The 23,028-nt window shown below is 45.5% G+C and overlaps 1 protein-coding gene across 1 annotated transcript in view; it reads left to right on the plus strand.

Annotated features, from left to right (window-relative positions):
- The window catches only part of CAPN11 (calpain 11), a 53,220-nt gene that overhangs the window by 16,901 nt on the left and 13,291 nt on the right, over window positions 1–23,028 (plus strand). Inside the window, exons 4-17 of the mRNA XM_068232653.1 lie at window positions 4,918–5,036; window positions 7,857–7,990; window positions 8,192–8,360; window positions 10,500–10,583; window positions 10,683–10,768; window positions 12,074–12,148; window positions 12,497–12,657; window positions 12,930–13,099; window positions 16,828–16,839; window positions 17,836–18,047; window positions 18,704–18,743; window positions 20,378–20,443; window positions 20,554–20,611; window positions 21,765–21,829. Of these exons, the coding sequence (XP_068088754.1) occupies window positions 4,918–5,036; window positions 7,857–7,990; window positions 8,192–8,360; window positions 10,500–10,583; window positions 10,683–10,768; window positions 12,074–12,148; window positions 12,497–12,657; window positions 12,930–13,099; window positions 16,828–16,839; window positions 17,836–18,047; window positions 18,704–18,743; window positions 20,378–20,443; window positions 20,554–20,611; window positions 21,765–21,829 (1,451 nt within the window). The remainder of the gene's footprint in view (window positions 1–4,917; window positions 5,037–7,856; window positions 7,991–8,191; window positions 8,361–10,499; window positions 10,584–10,682; window positions 10,769–12,073; window positions 12,149–12,496; window positions 12,658–12,929; window positions 13,100–16,827; window positions 16,840–17,835; window positions 18,048–18,703; window positions 18,744–20,377; window positions 20,444–20,553; window positions 20,612–21,764; window positions 21,830–23,028) is intronic.

Below are 23,028 nucleotides of genomic sequence, written 5' to 3' on the forward strand. Positions count from 1 at the left end.
ACAGTAAAAACTAGATTTAAATATAAAATAAAACTGTGGGATATGTTAAAAAAAGGAAGTCATTTTTAGGAGAAGGAGGATAGATGCAATTGTTTATCTAATCAGTTTTTCATCTCGGATGTCCTTTTTAAGGCGGCAATATGCTTACAGATTTTCCCTGTTGATTCCAACAGATTCGATTACGGTCATCTAAATTTTCAATCTGACCAGACAGAATTTTTCCGTCAATCAGGACGTAAGAGGAGTGGTGGTAAATGGACAACCCACTGCGTTGTCTGTCTGATAGCTTGTGGCCAAAGTGTTTCTTATGATGGAAACACGCGATGCAGCTTCCTGTCTGATCAACGGGAATCGGGTGATTATTTCTGCCATGTCCAATCTGATACTGATCGAGAAAAGGATTGATTTTGCAAAGTTATCATTGGAAAATCGATCCCTTTCTCGATCGAGAGCAGTTTGGACATGTACAAACAGCACAACTTCCTGTCCAATCACCCATCGATTGGGCGGGAAATTGCATCGTGTGTTGCCATCATGAAGGTGCCCGCTTGTGATACAATCTTACCACTTATGTAATACGAGGGACTACCTAAATTATCCATTTAAAGTCTATTCACTCAGTGTATTTTTCTACTACAGAGAACTGGTAAGATTGTACAATCAAGATTGTATCATTGGTGGACACTTATACATGTGTCACAGAAATTTCCAGTGTTTCTACTACTGAGCTGTGTCCCCTCTTCCTCCCACCTGGCCTCTGCTGTCAGCTCTGTGCAATATCTGGCTGAGGCCACAGCAATGGCTTATAAACCACTGCTAATTATAGAACCAGCATTCGTCACTAATCCCCAACTGCATCCCTGCCAGACTGACTGACACTACTGTGCTAATCCCACTACATTCCCATCAGTCTCTGCACCAGAGGAGCTTACACTCTAATGTCCTCACCACAGTCACACACTATTATTATACATTTATATAGCTCTGACATATTCCACAGCGCTGTACAGAGATCACGGGCACGTTTCCACTAGTGCGGTGCGATTCCGTTGGGGAAAACGCGAAAATGAATTTGCATGCGGATGCGAATTCATACGCGTTTGTATGCAAATTTTAACTCAAACGTATGAATTTAACCATGTCAGTGCCTGTTTCTTCTTACATTGATTTTAGGCAAAAACGTACGCAAATTCACATAGCGAAAACGCATGCGGATTTCCTATTAAATACATTACAGGTGAATCGCACAGATTTTTTTTCTGCACCGTCCACCGCACAGAATTTCTGACCAGTGGAAATAGGCCCATTGATTTGCAGAAACCGCATGCAGATTCGCTCTAGTGGAAACGGACCCTAATAAATTCCCATCAGTCTCTGTACCAGAGGAGCTTACACTCTAATGTCCTCACCACAGTCGCTTATTATTATTATTATTATCATTATTCATTTTATATAGCTGTCTGGCTATGCTGTTTTTGCCTGATTCAATAAACTGCAAGTTTTATGAGTTCGCCTTTGACACTGTGCGGAGCCGCCTTCTTTTGCTGTTCGCTTGGGTTTGAGTTGCGTGGCCCCTGCATTGTTCTGGTGAGTGGAGGTTGAGCGGAATCCATTGTGCTCTACATTTATATAGCTCTGGCATATTTAACCACGCTGTACAGAGATCACTGATCCATTCCAATCAGTCTCTGCCCCAGAGAAGCTTACCCTCTAATGTCCTCACTAGGGAAGATCACTGATATGCAAATTGTTGTAGGCAGTTGATGGAAATTTATGCAAACTTTTATGCAAATGTATGCAGCTTGAAAATGGACCAATCAATTTAAACCTGGGTTTACAGTAAATGTATTGGTCCATTTTCAAACTGCATACATTTGCATAAAAATGTGCATAATTTCGGAACATTTTGCATCTCATTGGTCAATCCTAGTCCTCACCACAGGCACACACTATATTATTATTATTATTATTATGATTATTATACAGGTAGTCCCCGACTTCCGAACGACCCACCGATACGAACGGCATGGATTCTCTGTTTCCATGGGAACAAGCCCAAACATTTTTTTAAAATTGGACTTGTAGTTTTTAAAAAATCTATTTTGAAAAAAATCAATGAAGAAATGTTTTTAAGCTTGTATAAACAGGTACAAATGGCAGAGGTGACACAGAGGGGTACACTGGAGGCACAGGGGGCACAGAGGAGGTACAGGGGACAGAGATGGCACAGTGTTCTGACTTAAGAACAGATTCAGGTTAAGAATGAACCTACAGTCCCTATCTCGTTCGTTAACCGAGGACTACCTGTACATTAATATAGCTCTGATATATTCCACAGCACTGTACAGAGATCACTGATCCATTCCCACCAGTCTCTGCACCAGAGGAGCTTACACTCTAATGTCCTCACCACAGACACACACTTATTGTACATTTTATATAGCTCTGACATACACCACAGCGCTTTACAGAGATCACTGGCCCTCTTTCTCTTTTATGAAGCATGTAATGGGAGATGTTTTCTCTGTATGTTGTTTTAGCAGCAATAGTTGTCTCCTCTATGCAGAAGTTTACTGTAAACAAGATCTACATATTTGATGTTTGCTCTGCAGACATTCCGGTATTCCGCTGGCTACAGTCAGCCTGTGATCTGTCTCTGAGGTGTGTAGAAGACACTATACAACATGTAGGATCCCCCCCCCCCCCCCCCCAGCTCTGACAATTGTTATCTCTGCAGAATGTGGTACTTCCAGTTCCAGAGAATCTGGAATGTGTGTGCACAGCGCCCCCTGATGGTGTGGCGGCGGAGCCATGCCACTGTCATACAGATCTGAGGATTCTGGTAGTAAAGTTTACTATCGGAGAGCGATCTGTGGGTCCCCTTGTATCACTGGTGCTGCTACCTGTATAGAACAGTGCTGGATATGGAGACAGGAGAAAAAGCGCACGCTGTGATACTAGTAGGTGAGGGCTCTAGGCCCATAGGAAAGGTCTCACCTGGTTGTCGAGGCTGCAGAAACCTATATAGGTTTGCCAGCTGTCACGCTTCTGTCCCTCTTATGCCGGGGACCTGGCTTGCACGGTTATCCTCACGGTCCTGGATGGTGATCCGGTCAGGATTCCATGGTGGTTATTTGGAACACGCTGCGGTGGGCGTGTAAACGGTTTTCTGTGCTCGGCCAGTACTAGCCTGATTCCCCGGCTATGAGTGTAGTAGGAGACAAAAACAGCTAGCAAAGCAGTGTTAGGCGCAAAGATATGCAAAGGCTGTGTTAAAAAACTTTAATGCACCGAGTTTCCCAGAGGAGCACCCCTGCTTTATCAAGCATAAAAAAGGTTGGTAATGATGATTAAAGAGTAGCGATGAACTCAAATTTCGTAGAAGTAATTTTGCAGTGAGTTCTTGGTCATTTTAGTACGATTGGAAAATTAGGTCACAGAACAGCTGTAGCATATTTGTATGAAACAATCCCAGTCCTTCATCTCTAGCACATGCACTTATCATTATCTATAGCCAAACGCCGTGTATGTACAGTGTATGTTCCCAGAATGATGTGTGTGTGTGTATGAGACGTTAGAGGCTTGATTACTGTAGCAGTAAAAGAAAAACAAAAAAACATTGGTATTGTTTAATGTTAAGAGTATTGTCAAATGTCTTTTTCGTGCTAAATTCGTTAATTAAATAAAACAAATGAGCTACAGACTCCATAATATATTATAGACTCTGAAGCGAGCCTTAAATCATGTTATTACTGTAAAGCACTATAAATAGTGTTAAACCGCTGCATCCCCGCGGCAAAACGAGGGCTTTATACCCCCCAAATCCCCTCTGCAAAATCCACTACTTTCTTGGTCATGGATTTTGCTGCTCATGGAGGCAGAGCTTTAAGCTGCAGCTCTGCCTCCATGCGTGTCAATCCACTGCAGATCTCCGCCTCTCCCCCGCCCCTCTCTGTGAAGGAGGAGTAAGAGGGGCGGGGATTGACGCGCTAAGAGGCAGAGCTACAGCGCTAAGCTCTGCCTCACCAGGAAGCGCTCCCCCGAGTTTGCAGAGGGGATTTGGGGGTTATAAACCCCTCATTTTACCGCGGGGATGCAGTGGTTAGCACTATCTATACTGCTTTACAGTAATGACATGCTTTAAGACTCGCTTCAGAGTCTCTTTAACGGACACCTTAGCAGTGAGGGATATTCCTGGCTGCCCTATTTATTTCCTTTTTAAACCATACCGGGTTGCCTGGCGTCCTGCTAAACTCTGGCTGCAGAAGTGTCTGAATCACACACCTGAAGCAAAAATGGGGTAAATCTAGTCGACTTTAGTCAGAAATATCTGAATTGCATGCTTGTTCAGAGTGTGTGGCTAAAAGTATAAAGGGTCATACCGAAGATGGTCTAAAATCCGCTGTGGCAGACGAGAATCAGGTGGTCAGCGGTGCAACGACAATCATTAAAAATTCAGCATGTCTGAGCGATGCCTAACACATTGTTTCCGGAACCTGCCGGACGGCACTCTGTCGCACGCGCTTGTCATGCCTGCGCTCTCTTATCCAAGGGATCAGGTACCAATCCAGAAGACCATCGCAGATTGCCCCCAGCTGAGTATGTAGCTTTAGAGGCAGAGGATCAGCAGGGCTGCCAGGTAACCAGTATTGTTTAAAAACAAATATGTCAGCCTCCATATCCCTCTCACTTTAGGTTCCCTTTAAGCCAAAGCAGAGTCAGAGTTGGTGATATTATTATTTTGAGGAATCTGCTGATTTGCACATTTCCAGCCACAGACCTGGAGACAGGAGTGCTGTAGGTTTGTATAAGATCAGCTTCACCACTCGATACAATAGTTGAGTTTCAGTCTGTTTGTTAAGGGGTTGAAAGGCATTCAGCTCCTCTCTGACACATCCCAATACTCTTCCTCTGCAGGTGACTGCTGGCTGCTGGCCGCCATTGGCTCTCTGACGCTGAATGAGGACCTCCTCCATCGGGTGGTTCCCCATGGACAGAACTTTCAGGATGACTATGCCGGGATCTTCCATTTCCAGGTAGGGATGGGGGAAGGTGAGTGGATGCAGAGGGTGTTTTCCGCTGCTTCTCACTGGTTGATACCTAGACAGGCGCTCCTCTGGGGTGGAGTTTTTAGATAGGGGTGACACACATCTGGAATACCAGGGCAGGGGCTCTTCTAAGCAGGAGTATAGGGTTTATATTGACACCCACACATGACACCAGGACAGGGGCTTCTCTGGGGAGGGATATATGGCTGGTACTGACACACATGAGACATTAGGACAGGGTCACCTCTGGGGAGGGGGCTTACGACTGGTGATAGGATACCAGGACAGGGGCTCCTCTGGGGAGGGGCTTATGACTGGTGATAGGATACCAGGACATGGGCTCCTCTGAGCAGGGATATACAGGTGAAATAAGGTGCATAAGTTCATTTATTTCAGTAATTCAACTTAAAAGGTGAAACTAATATATGAAAGACTCATTACATGCAAAGTGAGATATATCAAACCTTTTATTTTTATAATTTTGATGATTATGGCTTACAGCTTATTAAAAAAAATCAAAATCTCAGACCGTTAGAATATTGTGAAAATGTTCTAGGCTCAAAATGGATGAGCGTAAATGCGGCGGAATCCCCAGGACCGTCCAAACGCCAGTCCTGGGAAGGGGTTTTGCAGGAAATTGCACAAGCCGATGTGCACGCATCTCTGTCATCAGTCTCCCAGTGGCGATTGCCGCTAGAAGACCATTAGACGGCGAAACTGACGTCTATTTACTGTGTACAGCACTGCGATCCACGGCAGCGCTGCACTGGATCGGCTGTCATTGGCTGAGGGAGGGAGGGTGAGATAGAAAAAATGTTATAAAAAATGGGTTTATTTATTTTAAAAAAATAAAATATTTACAAAAAAATAAACATCCTGGGTGCGATCACAGCCCACCAACAGAAATCTCTCTTGGTGGGCAGAAAAGGAGGGGGGGGAGGAATCACTTGTGTGCTGAGTTGTACGGCCCTGCAGCGAGGCCTTCAAGCTGCAGTGGCCTAAATAGCAAAAAATAGCCTGGTCACTGGGGGGTAATAAGCCTACAGTCCTCAAGTGGTTAAAAGGAAATAAATATGACAACCTCTTTATCCCTCTCGCTTCAGTTGTCCTTTAACCACCCTGGCGTTCTATTAAGATCGCCAGGGCGGCTGCGGGAGGGTTTTTTTTAAATAAAAAAAAAACTATTTCATGCAGCCAACTGAAAGTTGGCTGCATGAAAGCCCACTAGAGGGCGCTCCGGAGGCGTTCTTCCGATCGCCTCCGGCGCCCAGAATAAACAAGGAAGGCCGCAATGAGCGGCCTTCCTTGTTTTGCTTAGATCGTCGCCATAGCGACGAGCGGAGTGACGTCATGGACGTCAGCCGACGTCCTGACGTCAGCCGCCTCCGATCCAGCCCTTAGCGCTGGCCGGAACTTTTTGTTCCGGCTACACTGGGCTCAGGCGGCTGGGGGGACCCTCTTTCGCCGCTGCTCGCGGCGGATCGCCGCAGAGCGGCGGCAATCGGGCAGCACACGCGGCTGGCAAAGTGCCGGCTGCGTGTGCTGCTCTTTATTTGAACAAAATCGGCCCAGCAGGGCCTGAGCGGCAGCCATCGGCGGTGATGGACGAGCTGAGCTCGTCCATACCGCTAAGATGGTTAAATGAAGGGGACAGTGTTCAAGTATGTAACTATCTTAACTCATGAGATCAGCCATTATTAATATCCATATCTCATTCATTTATCAGTTTCATTACACAGACCTTTATAAACTGCTGTTATTCATAGATATTTGAAAGTACCAGATTCATGACATACAGTATGTATTATTAATCGTATAATAATATCTTCACAAATATATCAATAAAGTGGTACCCATAGAAAGGCCATTTACACATTCCTGGGACCTGATGTAAATTGATTCACAAAGAATGAATTGCAGGATAACCCATACACAACGTGTTTTGTGAAGCAATGTTCACTTCCTCAGGAGAGATAATGCTACTCAATAATACATTCACTGATCCAAACTCTTCTAAAACGCTAAACACCAATAAAGTCAATTTGTATTCAGTATCTCCTGGGGCAGCACGGTGGCGTAGTGGTTAGTGCTCTCGCCTTGCACCGCTGGGTCCCTGGTTCGAGTCCCAGCCAGGTCAACATCTGCAAGGAGTTTGTATGTTCTCCCCGTGTCTGTGTGGGTTTCCTCTGGGCACTCAGTTTTCCTCCCACATCCCCAAAAAAACATACAGCTAGGTTAATTGGCTCCCCCCCTAAATTGGCCCTAGACTGCCACACATACACTACACAATACATACATAGACATAGGACTATGGTAGGGAATTAGATTGTGAGCTCCTCTGAAGGACAGTTAGTGACAAGACGATATACTCTGTACAGCGCTGTGGAAGATGTTGTCGCTATATAAATACTAAATAATAATAATATCTCCAGAAACCTGTAACAAATGCACCTGGATTCAAGGCTTTATAGGTGGGGCAAGGAAAGGAATGGTTAAATGGCAAGAAAAAAGGTGGAGGGGCAATAAAATAGAAGGGCGGAGACAGGGATCCATTGTATTGACCATATTGGCTTCAGCCTTCAAACTTAAGAAATTGGAAACCTCAGAAGCCAAGATGCCTTTATTTTGCTTCTCTAGGAACAGAATCCACCATATTTCTCTCTGGTACCAACAAACACTTGGACTTTGCCTAACCTATATGTTCAATTTCCAGATATTTATACCTCTGCTTTGCTAACCAACTGTAGGGGCTGCATACCGGATGGCCGAGATGTAAAACCCCCTCTGAATGTATGTTTTGTGCCCTAGATCTGGCAGTTCGGTGAGTGGGTGGACGTGGTGGTGGATGACCTATTGCCGGTGAAGGATGGGGAGCTGGTGTTTGTGCATTCTGCAGAGGGCTCTGAGTTCTGGAGTGCCCTGCTGGAGAAGGCCTATGCCAAGTGAGTATAAAATGTCTTCAATATTGCAAACCTCATGCCACGGTGATAAATATATCTCACGTACTCTATGCCTGTTATTATGTGTGGGACAGAAACATGGCCTCTCGGAATGGTGTTTCCAGAAGGGTGCTGGCGTTTCCCGGGGGTCCCTCTGTTTTTTGATATGAAGGGGTTGTGACACAGTTTCCTTCTCTCCTCCAGGCTGAATGGATCCTACGAGGCTCTATCGGGTGGTAGCACCACGGAGGGATTTGAGGATTTCACCGGCGGCGTGGCCGTTCAGTATGAGCTGCGGAAAGCCCCCCGAGACCTGGACAAGATCATCAAGCGGGCGTTGGAGCGAGGATCACTGCTGGGCTGCTCTATTGATGTAAGACCGGGCTTTGTCATATGGGGGTGCTATAGAGATGACGTGTCGCAGTATTTATGTCCTGAATGTGATGCCAGCCATATCGTATCCATGTCCATCTAGCTGTGATCAGATGTTCAGCAATAGATCCGTCATATGTTATTTGTACTGACGATCTTGCTGAATTCTATCTTCAAACAGGAGTTTTCTTTTGTGCTGTATAAACTGTGACCCCAACATCCCACCCGTCCTACCTCCCACCTTCTGGTGCTACATAGGAAATGTTTTTTTGTTTTGTTTTGTTTTTTTAACAAATCAGTTTATTGAATTTTTTTATGCAACAAACAATAGCAGAAAAAGCAGTACAGTTACATACCCAAGAATGGGAACAGTATAAAAGCATTATAATAATGAGTTTGCCAATGATATTATGAGATACCGTGCTGCCCATACATGCAAAAAGCTGGTCTGCGATTAGAGGAAATTATTGAAAAGGGTATAAATAATTTTGGACAGGACACTTTTTGCTCAAATGTAAATAAAAGCTGTGAAATGTTTTTGTTTTTATTTCCTCAAAAATGTCTCTTGTACATCATCTTATTATCTTTTGGGAGACACCTATGTCATTTCCCGTCAAAAAATTACTTGCTGGTTAAATAAAAGCAACTTTAAGTCAAAATTTGCCAGGGGTATGAATAACTATGGGCAGCATTGTATATTGATATTGTAACCACTCATAGTAGATAGACATAGGTCCGTAAAAATGCAGTGGGGATATAGTTACATAGTTATTTTGGTTGAAAAAAAGACATACGTCCATCGAGTTCAACCAGTACAAAGTACAACACCAGCCTGCTCCCTCACATATCCCTGTTGATCCAGAGGAAGGCGAAAAAACCCTTACAAGGCATGGTCCAATTAGCCCCAAGAGGGAAAAATTCCTTCCCGACTCCAGATGGCAAGCAAGCAGCAATGAAATCCGTATCAAAATATATGCCCAGAGTTAAGGGTCCCGGACTGCATAAGTAAAATTAGGAGTTTGAGAGGAAGGAAGAAGAGATGGAGGTGAAAGAAAAATAGGTAGGAAGGAAACATGGGATTTTTCAATGGCTAGACTAAGGGTGTCCATGCATCACTCGATTTTGCGGGCCAGTCGACCTTTTGATCTGACAATTTTATCACATCTGAGGAGAATTTATACTGTAACATGGTAACCCAGGTGATCCAGCCAAAATCGGTCAAAAAGATTAAAGATCGGAAATGCTGGAAAATCTCAGTTGCAAGGGCTCGATCGGGTGCACGGCCCTTGATTGAGCCTCTCCCTGTGCCTGTGTGTAGTGATGCTGGTGTGACTCGTGGCCTCCTCTGGTCACTACATACGCTGGTGTCGTGGTACAGGCACTCGCGGTGATGCCGGACATTGGAAGAGCGTGTGACGGATAAGCCTTCAACACTGCACACAGGCATGGGAGGGCACATCCACACTTTGGAAGGGGGGGGGGGGGGGGGCGTCAGCAGGTCGATTTCAAATAGATTTCATGTTAAAAAATCTATTGGAAATCAGTGTGCAGTGTATGAACAGGCAAGAGATCCTACTCTGATCAGATTCGATGAGAGGGGGATGTAATGACTGGTCGATCTGGTGGCACATCAAGTGATTTATGGTCAGATTTTGGCATTGTGGTGGGATTTTCCCTATGGAGCGTGGAGACAATTTTTCATGCCTCCATTTATTGGCATGAACATCTTAACTGCCTTTATTTGGGCCTGCAGAAAATGATTACATTTGTCATACAAATATCATTACTGGTGACTTTGCTTAACCACACTTCCACTAAGGAATCCACGTGGTTTAGCAGCAAAAGCTTTTTATGGAGAATATATTGGAAGGACAGACAACATCACAAAGTGGACAGGGAGACCCTAAACTCCAAGTTGGGTTTGAATAGTGGCTGGGAGATCTCACCAGAAGAGATATGAGATGCCAACAGGAAATGCACTAGTTTGCCCTTATGGCCGGAATCTAGGCGGGCTTTGAGCAATGCTTTCTGGGATATCTTCAGAAATAAACTTCACAAGGAGAAAATACTTGCTACTTGATGCTGTTTAGAGTTTTTCCTTTGCATAGATGGTGATATCGGTTTCCTGCTCTTTTGTTAGATCACCAGCGCCTTCGACATGGAAGCCGTAACCTTCAAGAAGCTGGTGAAGGGTCATGCCTACTCTGTGACGGGTCTTAAAGAGGTAAGAACTGAAGGCTCCACCATGATGGAATACAAGTAGAGAAGCATGGAAACTGTGCATAGTTCTGTCAGTCTCCTAAACCTGTTATATCTCTGACAGGTCAACTATCGAGGAGGGGTGGAGCAGCTCATCCGCATCAGGAACCCCTGGGGGCAGGTGGAGTGGACTGGGGCCTGGAGTGACAAGTGAGAACTGATCATTATTTGTGGTTGGTGTTGGTTATGACATCACTGGTCAGGCTTAGTATCTCCAGGAGCATGGAATCTATGGCCGAGCCACCTGAAAGGGAACCAGTCAAGGCTAGACTTATGTGTCTTTGGACCGCCTTCAGTTATAATGTTGGTGGCCCATCACTGGGATGGTTCATACTTGCCCTCATATTTAGGCTTGCTCACATTGTCTGATGAAGACTCTGGAGCTGAGGGTCGGCGCTGAGAATTCTCATTGGCTCTGGCAGCGAACACCCATCACTTGCCAGATCACTGGTGCCTCTTACCGGAATATCAGCGTCTCCAGGGCCGGATTTGTACTTTTTACCGCCCAAGTTCCTTTATCACCAGCTTCCCCCCCCCCCATTCAACAGGGATTAGATTGTAGGCTCCTCTCCGAGGACAGTTAGTGACATGATGGCAGAAATTAGATTGTAAGCTTCTTAATGAGCAGCACATTTGGTGAGTGACAGGCAGTTCATAGATCACTGGAATTGCCCATTCGCTGCCCCTTCATCCCCCGAGTGCCAGATCTGGCTGTTAGTAGCTATGTGCAAACTCTGTGTAGCAGGACGAATGGTCGGCAGGCTAAGTGCTACTGTCACCCTGCTGCCCACAGCCCGCTCCTTGCTTTCCTGGAGCCCTAGGCCATGGCCTTTGTCGCCTTGCCTGAAATCCGTCAGTGAGCATCTCTGGGGTCTGCTGATCCTGTAATGCACCCTCAGGGGCTGCTAGGCAGTTGTCAGTGAGGAGGGGATCTTGCTGAGGATTGTAAGTTTCAAAGACCCTTTTAAATAAAGCCACCAATAAACCGCTTAGCGGGCCGAGCAAAAATGCAGTTTTGTTTTGCTGATGGTTGATGAGGTTTTAGATTCAGCTATTCCTACTGGAGACGGAGAAGGAAGGGGGGGGGGGGGGGGGGCAGGGGCAGGAACCCATCTTCAGCCAAACTTTTATCTTAGTTTAGCACAGGATGCAGGAAGATTTTATAACCTCTCTTCTGTAGTTTTTCTTGCGGTCTATGACCCGGCTTGAAAGTGGTTTCCATATTTTAGTCCAAGGTGGAAATTAGATTAATCTGTTATACAGGGAGACTCTACAATAAAGATAGCTTGTGTGTTGTGTGCAGGAAGTGAGATGCTCTCAGCTTCTTCTTCTTGTTTCTCATTTCCTGTTCCTGTGGCGCTTTTTTTTTTTTTTTTTTTTGCTGTTCCTCATTTCCTGTTCTTTTGACGCATTGACTTCACATTAGTCACTGGCTGTCTTGTATCCAATCCACAGCTCCTCAGAATGGAACGAGGTGGACCCCTCTGAGCGTGAAGATCTGCGTCTGAAGATGGAGGATGGAGAGTTCTGGTAAGTCACAGAGGGGGTGTCTGATGGAGGGGTGAATTTTAATATAAAACGAGTGAGACGGAAGAATTTATGAGGAAAGCAGCAGTTCCTCCACAATTCATATTTCACTTTCTACAGTAGTCCTAACAAGTTTGGTAAGCCTCGGTCTCATTTCTGGGGAAGAGGTCTCCCTGCCTTCATTGTCTTCTGCAAAGAGTTAAATAAATATGTCCTTCATATGTCCTCTAAACCAACCCCTTAATATCTCCTCCCCTGACCCCTTGATATTTCCTCCCCCGACCCTTCATATCACGTCCCACTAACCTCTTCATATCTCCTCCCCCCGACCCCTTTATATCTTTTCCCCAGGATGTCTTTCCAAGAATTCCTGCGCCAATTCTCCCGGCTGGAGATTTGTAATCTGTCACCGGATGCACTTACCAAGGACGACATGAGCAAGTGGCACACCACCATGTACGAGGGCACGTGGCGGAGGGGCAGCACCGCTGGGGGGTGCCGCAACAATCCAGGTAAGAAGACCAAATTATCCATAGTCTTTTCTCACTGTGCTACACTAGAGGCTGAAGGGGGTGACACTACTGTTCATTACTATAGCTCTGCCACTCCCTGCGTCCCCTCCTCCTCTTGTGCCCCCACACTCTCCCATTCTGCACGCTATCACGCCTGCTCCATTCCCTCTCCATTTGTACAGCCTGCTCTGTTCCTCTGTTTCTGCCTGGCTGTGCCTCCTTGCTCTTCTGTTTCATGCTCTCTCTTCTTACGTTCTCCTTTTTGCTTTTAGCCACGTTTTGGATTAACCCCCAGTTTAAGGTGACATTGCTGGAAGAGGACGATGACCCCACAGATAATGAACTGGCCTGCAGTTTCCTCGTCGCCCTCATGCAGAAACACCGCAGGAAAGAGCGCAAGGCTGGGGGCGACATGCACACCATCGGCTTTGCTGTGTATGAGGTGAGTCGGGAAGGGCGCCCGAGGTGCATATGTGAGGTTACTGTGACATCATAGGCAGTCATGGACTAATGTTAGAAAAATAGCCTAAAGTGAGTCTGAAGTGAATATAAAAATAAAACACAGATACTCCCCTAAGGATAGGGAAGGCTCTGGGTCCTTTCCCGTTCTCCTGGTTCCCCCGCAGGCTCCTCCGTTTCTCCGCCGCGGGTGACTTCGGCAGTCTTCGGAAGCGATCAGGCTCCTGAAGACCAGCGGCTCTGTACTGCGCATGCGCGGGTGCTCCAGAGAGGGGGGCTCACGCATGTGCAGTACGGAGCGGATAGTCTTCAGAAGCCCGAGTGCTTCCAAAGACAATCTGGAAGAGAGCACGTGGACTGCTAACGGGGGAGCCTGCGGGGGGACATGGAGGGACCGGGAGTAGAACGGAAAGGCTCTATAGGACCCAGAGCCTTCCCTCTCCTTAGGTAAGTATCTGTTTTTTATTTTTAAAATGGCTTCAGACTCCCTTTAAAGTGCCCACTAGCGGTACAATTAGATAAATGCGATCAGATTGGCAGATAACACTGTTGATGTCACAAATCAATTGTGAACGAATCTAAAGGTGGCTACACACGTTACAATATAATGATCCAATCGAGAAATCTGATCAAATTTCCCTTTTTAATTATTATTTTCAATATACGTTGATTGAGAGTGCTGGATTTTTCAGAATAATTTTTATGAAAATTGAATGGTATATTGTAGATTGTACAGATCCAAGCAATTTTCCCAAAGTTTACAATCATTTTTTGTACAATTAGTGAAAAATGTAACGTTTGTATGTGTGATACATTGGTCAGATTTTTCAGATGTCACACTCTATCAAAAAAAATTGATTGTAATTCTTGAAGTGAAAGGATATACGATATAAAAAATTGAATGGTGTGTGGTTACCTTAAAGGTGCCCATTAATTGTACAACTTTTTTATCAGATACAATTTTTTGATGTATATTTTACGATTGTATTGTACATAAAATTGCTCACTGTGTGGTGAAAATCTATGTATATGGTCGATGGTAACAGAAAATGTAATCGATCCGAAAGTTGGATTTTATGATCCTATCTGAAGAGAGAAAGTGCCCTAATTGACCCTTTTATTGAAACAATCTACAATTACTTTCCGATTACCATTGTAAAAAGCAGGGCTGTGGAGTCGGTCCAAAAATCCACCGACTCCGACTCCTCAGTTTAGAATTCCACCGACTCCGACTCCGACTCCTCTAATTTGCATATTACAATTTTGTTGATTAAAAGTATGTAACATGAAATTCGTCTCTTAACTGCCAACGCTTAGGAATTTTACAAGACAACTGAAGTGAGAAGGATATGTAGACTACTATATTTATTCCCTTTAGACTAAAACTAGTCCTTGGTAAGAGTACTTGTAAAAGGTACAAACCGGAACAAAGAACCTCTATCAGGCCCTAGGCAATGTAAGTGTGGGTACATGTAAGAATGATGTGCAGGTACTCTGCAGGGGAATGAGGAGATTGTAAACAGACAACACCTCTGTGTTCAATGTGCACAGCATTCTCAGTGGATTCCCTGCAGCTCTGTGGGGAGTACATATGTAGAGTATAGTACTACTGTGTAACAAAGTAAACCTGAGACAGATGAAATTAAAGTTTTATACATACCTGGGGCTTCCTCCAGCCGCCTTCAGGATAATCAGTCCCTCGATGTCCTCCTCTACCACCTGGATCTTCTGCTATGAGTCCAGGTACTTGAGCCAGTCAGGCGTAGTGCGCATGCACACACTCCGCCGCCAGGAGCATACTACACCTGTGCAGCACTATTGCGCAGGTGCAGAATGTTCCTGGCTGTGGGAGCGGCATGCGACCGGACAGCGCTGACTGGCTGAATTACCAGGACTCATAGCAGAAAATCCGGGTGGTGGAGGACAGCGAGGGACTGATTAGCCTGAAGGGGGCTGGAGGAAGCCCCAGGTATGTATAAAACTTTACTTTTCATCCATTTCAGTTACCCTTTAATTTGTAGTCACCAAACCAAATTTTAACAACATATCAAATTATTTGATTTCATCAGCAAAGGGAGTGCATACATTTGCATAAATCAGCATCAATGCAGAATTATTTCCATCTCGTTGACCATCTCTATTAGTGACACAGCTACACATCAGGCTTTATTCTTACAGCATAGATGTTATTTAGTATATATGCGATTCCTGTGTACACATCATATATACAGTCACAATCAGATATGTATATCTGACCTTAAAAATACGGGGACTGCTTTATTGAAGCAGCACAAGTAACTAATTTTGACTGGTTTATTTCATTTTTGTGGACTAAGCACAGCTATTACTGTATATATACTGTATATATACATTATTTTTAATGACTATTATCTGAGAAATAGAACATTTTATCATATTTTCTATTTTCATTAGTTACAAATTCATTAGGAGTCGGAGTCGGTGCATTTTTTCCCGACTCCGACTCCGACTCCAGGCACCCAAAATTGCCCGACTCCACGACTCCGACTCCACGACTCCGACTCCGACTCCACAGCCCTGGTAAAAAGTGCGTCGAAAGATCGCATCTTATGAAAAAAAATGTACCGTTAATGAGCACCAATAAAGGAGATGGTTCGTTGACAACTTGGTCAATTGAAAACATTTTTTTTCTTTAATATGATGCATAGGAAGTTCAGATTGGGTAATGGTGAAATAATCGATCTATTATGACAATTTATTTCCAATTTGCATCTATCTGATCGCTGGGCAATTGTGGAAATTGTACCATTATAGGGTGCCTTGAGAATGGCACCATTCTCTGGTTACAACCAATCAGCTTCCAGATAACATTTTACAGTCCTGGTCTGCTCATAAATTGGGGACTTTGATTGACTGTCTGCACATCAGCTATCTCAAATCAAGCCTTAAAGTGGACCTGAACTCTTGCACAGGACAGAAGGAAAACATAGAGAAATGCATAGAGAGAGTCTAGCCTGTCTAATCCCCCTCATTTATGTCTAATCACTTGTTGTAATTTGATCTCTTCAACTTTGTCAGCTCCAGAATCTCCTCTGCCAGAGCTGCTAATTTGTAAAAACAGAATGTTAACCCTGTGTCTGCTTCCATGAAAACAGGAAGTAGACACAATACAGATTTATTGCAGGATTTGTATCAGTCGCAGCAGAGATGTTTTTCTTTAAAGGTTATTATGCTGTTGCTTATCTTTTAGAGCACTGAGGAAGTTCTGAGTTCAGGTTTATTTTCAGAGTTCAGGCTTTTCAGTTTGTTCTTTTTGCGCTTTACTTCCTGTGGAAATTTTTTATGAAACATTAGATGAATCTTAATATATAACCAGTTCATGGCAGTGCTGTGTGCAATTTGCTTTAAGTTACATGAATATCTATTGGTAGAGCCCATAGTCTATTAATAGGGAGGGTCAATAAGATGCCAATAATTTCGAGTTGATGCAGGGTTATGCAAGTTTTGTATGCAAATTTATGCAGCTCAAAAATGGACCAATCAAATTTTACCTCAGCAGGATTTGATTCATTCATTTTCAAGCTGTGTACATTTGCATACAAAATTTGCATAAAACTGCATCAACTGGAAATTTTCATCTCATTGACCATCCCGATCTGTGAGTGCTGTGAATGTCAGATGTCCATGCCATGTGATGTTATGTAACACAGTGTTCTTTCTTCCTTTGTGTAGGTGCCTGATGAGGTATGTACGTCCAATCCAGGGTCCCAGCAGGATGTTCAAATGACTTCTGGTTTCACTTCTGGATATACAATGTTTTTGGACTAAAAGTTGGATATACCGATTGTCTGTAGGATCATAGCTTGGAATAAAGGCATCTCTGAGATCACACAGTTATACAAATGTCAAGGGATGAGTAGCTGGATGAGCAGCTATAGGAGAATTGACAGGCAGAAGAGTAGATCTGAGGTTGCAGGAGTGGTTGAGAAGTTTGCCAAGAAATGATGGAAAGTCAGCTTTATGAAAGAAGCAGAGGAAGATCCCGAGGTCCAAGAGATGCTCTTTGTCCAACATGGTGGGAATAAGTTGCAGGGTGTTGGGAGGTAGTAGATGGTTTGGTGAATGTAGAAAGGAGGAAAAGTCCAGATGGTAGAATTTCATAAAGATAGGCCTATGAATAATTTAGAGGCAAGTCTGGCCAGGGTAGATGGGCAGAGAGGCTGGTTTGGTCAGGGTCTGAGTCTGGGAAAGGATTGGTGGAGGGAAAGTCCAAGTAAAAGAAGGTACCTGAAGGCTGGCTGAATAGTGATTCAGTTCTGAAGAGACGCTTTCAGGATGGTAGGCTGTGGTAGGCAGTTGGAGTATAAAGGTGGAATGGACAACCCAAGGTGGGTGAACAAGCAGAGGGGATGGTCTGAGGTGGGTGAACAAGCGGAGGGGATGGTCTGAGGTGGGTGAACAAGCGGAGGGGATGGTCTAAAGTGGGTGAAAAGGTGAAGGTGATGGTCTGAGGTGGGTGAACAGGTGAAGGAGATGGTTTGAGATGGGTGAACAGGTGGAGCGGATGGTCTGAGGTGTGTGAACAGACATGTTTTAAGGTTATGAATATGTGCGGAGTGTGGACTGTCTGTGCTACTGAAGCCTCCAGTCACATCCAGGAGTTCAGGGAGCACCATGCCAGGCTGTGATTGATGGCTGTTAGCAGCACTGACAGTTCTTTGTCTCTCTTCTCTTCTGCAGTTTAAGGGCTGCCAGAACGTCCATCTGAAGAAGGATTTCTTCCTGAGGCACCAGTCCTGCGCCCGCTCTGAGACCTTCATCAACCTGCGAGAGGTCAGCACCCAGGTGCGCCTCCCGCCTGGCGAGTATCTTGTCGTCCCGTCCACGTTCGAGGCAAACAAGGAAGGTGACTTTGTGCTGCGAGTATTCACAGAGAAACACTCCGAGACACAGTGAGTACCCAGCGATGTCACCGCCCTCATTTGATTGGTAGATCAATGGGCTAGAGGTTTGGAACATTTGGGGGCGGTGAAGAGGCTTAGAACATTTGGTGGCGGGGCATAGATCTGGAACATACGGAGATGAGGGTAGAGGTTCGGAAAATGTGGGGACAGTGGGAAAGAAGTAGAACATTGGGGGGGAGGAGCAGAGGTTTGGAACATTTGGTGGCAGGACGTAGATCTGGAGCATGTGGAGGCAAGGGTAAAGGTTTGGGGATAGGTGGTAAGGAGTGGAATATTTGGGGTTTGGGCAGAGGTTTGGAACATCTGGGGGCGGGGCAGAGGCTTAGAACATTTGATAGCGGGACATAGATCTGGAACATGTGAAGAGGAGGGTAGAGGTTCGGAAAATGTGGGGACAGTGGGAAAGGAGTGGAACATTTTAGGGGGGAGCAGAGGTTTGGAACATTTGGTGGCAGGGCATAGATCTGGAGCATGTGGAGGCAAGGGTAAAGGTTTGGGGACAGGTGGTAGGGAGTGGAACATTTGGGGTGGGGGTAGAGGTTTGGAACATTTGGGGTGGGGTAAATGTTTGAAACATTTTGGGGGTGGAGTCAGAGGCTTGGGTTGCTCTGTCTCCCCTCACTGGGGTTTGTTCTTTGTTTCAGTGAACTTGATGAGGAAGTGACGGCAGACATTCCGGATGAGGTAAGAGACAATGATAAGAGAGCTGTTGCTTTAGAAGGGGAACTTTTTGCATTTTAGAGATCCAAACTATGTCCGCGAGAGGCAGTACCTAATAATGGCGCGTCCTTAGAGGTGGAGTGCCAAAGCAGAGGGGGAAGGGGGGCGGAGCACAGAGAGGGTACATAATAATGTGCCCTTAGAGGTGTTTCATAGTAATAAGGGGATGGGGGAAGCAATATTTCTCAAATAATGCAGGACGCACTCCATGCTTGTACACAAGCAGGCTCAGAGGGAGCGGGGCATAGACACATAATGATGGGGGCAGGGCTATTCTAATGAGACATTAACACCCCTGTTGCATTTCTCAGTGCAATGTTTTTGTGCTTCCGCTCCCAGTGGTGCCACACCTCCCTTATGTCATTTCTGTACTCCGACAATTTAGTGCCAAGACACGCCTCCCGCATCTCCTCACCAGGCTTCCTACACCTGCATTAAGTTATTGCTCCACCTCCTGCTGCCAAATCTGACCACGTGGTGACCTTTCCATATTACAGAACAGGCTGCCCCTTCCTTTCCATAGGCCAGAACAGGCTGCTAATCACCCCTCCCCCACCTCTATATTATACAGAATAGGCTGCCCAGCCCCTCCTCCCCTCTTCATAATACAGAACAGGCTGCTCGTCCTGCCCTCTCCATAGTAATGAACATGCTGCTCCTCATCCCTCCCCTCTCCATAGTACAAAACATACTGCTCATCCTCTCTCTCTTCTCTCCATAAAACAGAACAGGTTGCACCATCTACCCTCTCCATAGAAGAGAACAGGCTGCTCCCTTCACCATCTCCATAATACAGAAAAGGCTGCTTCCTGCGCCTCTGCATAGAACAGAACAGGCTGTTCCCCTTCCCCTTCCCCTCTTAAAGAGACACTGAAGCGAAAAAAATTAAGATACAATGAATTGGTTGTGTAGTACGGATAATTACTAGAACATTAGTAACAAAGAAAATATTCTGATATTTTTATTTTTTAGCTGTACATACAAATCCTATCATAATTTTTTTTCCGCTTCAGTGTCTCTTTAAGGCAGCTGGGAAAAAGGGCGCAGGGGTCTACCACTAGTAGAATATTGCTGAAATTAGCGATATTCTACTGCTGAATTCTGAAATCAGTAATAGTTACCAATATTTAGTATGGCTAAACAAACCCTGCTCTCACACAGAATCCTCCCTCAACCCATGCCTAGCCCTAAGACCCACCCAGTGGTGCCTAACCTTAAGACCCTCCCTGGGGGGGGGGCTAACCCCTTTGGTGGCACCAACCCCCCCCCCCCCTCCAAACTTTTCCTCCCCCCTCTTGTGCCTGCTATGCAATGCCGTTAGTTGCATTTCGGCAAACCCTTGCTATATTTCAAATCATTACCGCTAATTAGGCGCCAAAATTTACCTTGTTTGCTGCATATCGCGGGCTTTTATAAAAGCTGTGATTTGGGTCAAAAAAGGTAAATTACGGTGCCCAATAATAGCCGCTGCCGCGTGCCCAAATTTCCTTTCTTTGCCACTGATTGCGGCTTTTATATTAGACGTCTATGGTGGCTTCTGCACCATGTTTTCCTGCTTCGCTTCTAGTGACCTCTCTGCTGGTTCTCTGTCTTCTCAGGAGGAGATTTCGGAGGATGATGTTGATGATTCCTTCAAGAACATGTTCCGGCAGTTGGCAGGAGATGTGAGTATATTGATGGGGGGGGGGGGGGAATTGACTGGAGTCAAGATCAGATACATGATCAGTTTATTGCCGTTATATCCTGACTGATATCTGATGTCTTCTACACCCAGGATATGGAGATAAGTGTCTTCGAGCTCAAAACCATCCTCAACAGAGTTGTGTCCAGACGTGAGTGAGAGTGGAGATCAGGGGTCACACAAGGATGAGGGGACTGCTGGTTGGAGGTTCCTGGGCACAGGGGAGAAGCTGGACTGTAATAATGGTTCTTGCAGGCCCCTTGTGGGTGGACACCTGGCAGCAGAGCAGTTGAGGGTGGAATCACTAGGGGATGCGGTTGTGACGGACGTCACAAAGTGTTGCCAGCAAAGGAGGTGACATCAAGCTCCAGGCTAAAGGAAAGTGGATTAAAGCTAAGTAAATATAGACCAGGCTAGTGCCTGATGTACTTTTCCCTCCTGCTCTTCCCTCTTCTGGCTGCACCATGCTGAGCTGATAAGTAGTTCAGAGGCCACCTGGGCCACTTGGTGATCACCTTATGCTGGGCATACACGGCCCAGATTCTTCTTATCAATCGAGCCGCTGATGGCTCGAATGATTTCCGACATGTCCGATCACGCGGGGGATCGATTCCCGGCTCAATCCCCGCGGGCGGACAATAGGAAAAAACGAAGCGCTGAGAAGGAAGTGACCGCGGGGACGAGCGGGGATCGATCCGCGGGGACGAGCGGTGACGCACCGGCATTGAGCCGATGGCTCGATACTGGCGCAAAAAACGAGCCGGGTATGCCCAGCATAACATCCCTCTATTCACCTCTTATCAAAGGTGTCCCATCCAGTGTGTACAGCATAGTTATCCCTTCCTCAACCCCAACAACAAATATGGCTAGGACACTCATGTGTGTGGCCAGCATAACACAGTTCCCCTCACCCCAAATAGCAAGTGTGTCCAGTGTGGTACTGCTCCCTCACCCCCCCCCCCCCCCCATAGCAAGCCTGGCCAGACAGCCTCACACACACAATCACCCCACTCCACCCCCCCACCCCTATAGCAAGTTGTGGCCAATATAACTATGCCTCTCTCTTCTCTCCCCCTATAGCAAATCGGTCCAGTATAACTCCTTTCCAACAAATGTCAGTAAGAAGTAACATTACTACAAAACAATGTATTATTTGTTTTGCTTAGTCTGGTGGGGTTTGGGGTTCATGGAGAAGAGGGGTGACACAATGAGTTTCTGCATCGGGTGACACCAACCCTAGTGACAGCTCTGCTTGGAGATGCAGGTCACATAATTTTCTCACCACCCATTTCCTGTTTCCTCAGACAAGGACCTGAAGACAGACGGGTTTAGTATGGAGTCTTGCCGGCAGATGGTGAACCTGATGGACGTATCCTTCTTGTACTGACAGCCCCTATAAGAGGGATATTATTACTGGAGGGTGGGGGACTGTATTGTCATTTTTGTCGCACGGTCTCTGTCCCAGATAGTCATATTATTGCACACATGCCTCTGCTATACTGGAAAGACCCATAATAAGCGCTTCGAGTCCTGTGGGAGAAAAGCACTATTAAAATGTTATTGTTATCAGTGATCTCTGTACAGCGCTGTGAACTATGTCAGAGCTATTTCAATGTGTATTAGTGTGTATGATGGACATATGACTATGGTAGGGATTAGATTGTGAGCCCCTCTCTGAGGGACAGTTAAGTGACGAGCACTGCGAAAGGTTGGCACTATATAAACACTAAATAATAATCCTGACAGTTTACCCCCCAGCTGTCAGCCGGCAGCTTCGGCCGGTAATGGTGTGAGGTGTTGGCAGCTGTGGGGGGGGGGGGGGGGGGGGGGGTTCATAACTTTTGACAGCATTAAACTGATCACATAAATTACATAAGTGATTATCATACAGTGAGGAGGATGCCTGTGATTGGGTGAGTTCTCAATGTTGCAGATGATCTCTGGTCCACAGACTATATGATCCCCGCCCTGATCCTGAGGGTCCTCCAAACCCACTTCTTATGCTGTGTTATGACCATTAATGCAGAACTAACTCTGACTTTCGTGGAGTATGTTTGGTAGTTAAAATGACATGGGTGTTCCATGTGGTGGTTGTGTGTCCCTCTTTTCATGTGCAAAGTAACCCAAGAAATCCACGTTGCCACAGGTGAAGGCTGGAGAACCACCTGACACGCCTCATCCCTCCCCCCCCACCCACCCACCACGCTTTGTCCAGACATGTGGAGGGGGGAATCTGGGGAGTTATTGATTTGTTCCAACATATTCCATGGCATTGTACAGAGTAAAGGTGGCCGTACACAGTATTTTTGGAAGATTCTATGTATATGGTATATTAGTTTAATTTTTATGATTGTTTGATCAAGCAGTAAAATCGACCAGATTTCTGTGGTTAAAGAAACAAAACCTAAAACATTGAATCATGTATTGAGGTACAGAATACCGACAATGTTATACACAAGATATAGACATTGGTACAAAATACAGAATTGGTAGATGTAGTAAATGCAGTGGCAAATTTAAAGGGATACTGTAGAGGGGTCGGGGGAAAATGAGTTGAAGTTACCCGGG

This window comes from Hyperolius riggenbachi, chromosome 4, assembly GCF_040937935.1.
Source record: "Hyperolius riggenbachi isolate aHypRig1 chromosome 4, aHypRig1.pri, whole genome shotgun sequence".
NCBI lineage: Eukaryota > Metazoa > Chordata > Amphibia > Anura > Hyperoliidae > Hyperolius > Hyperolius riggenbachi.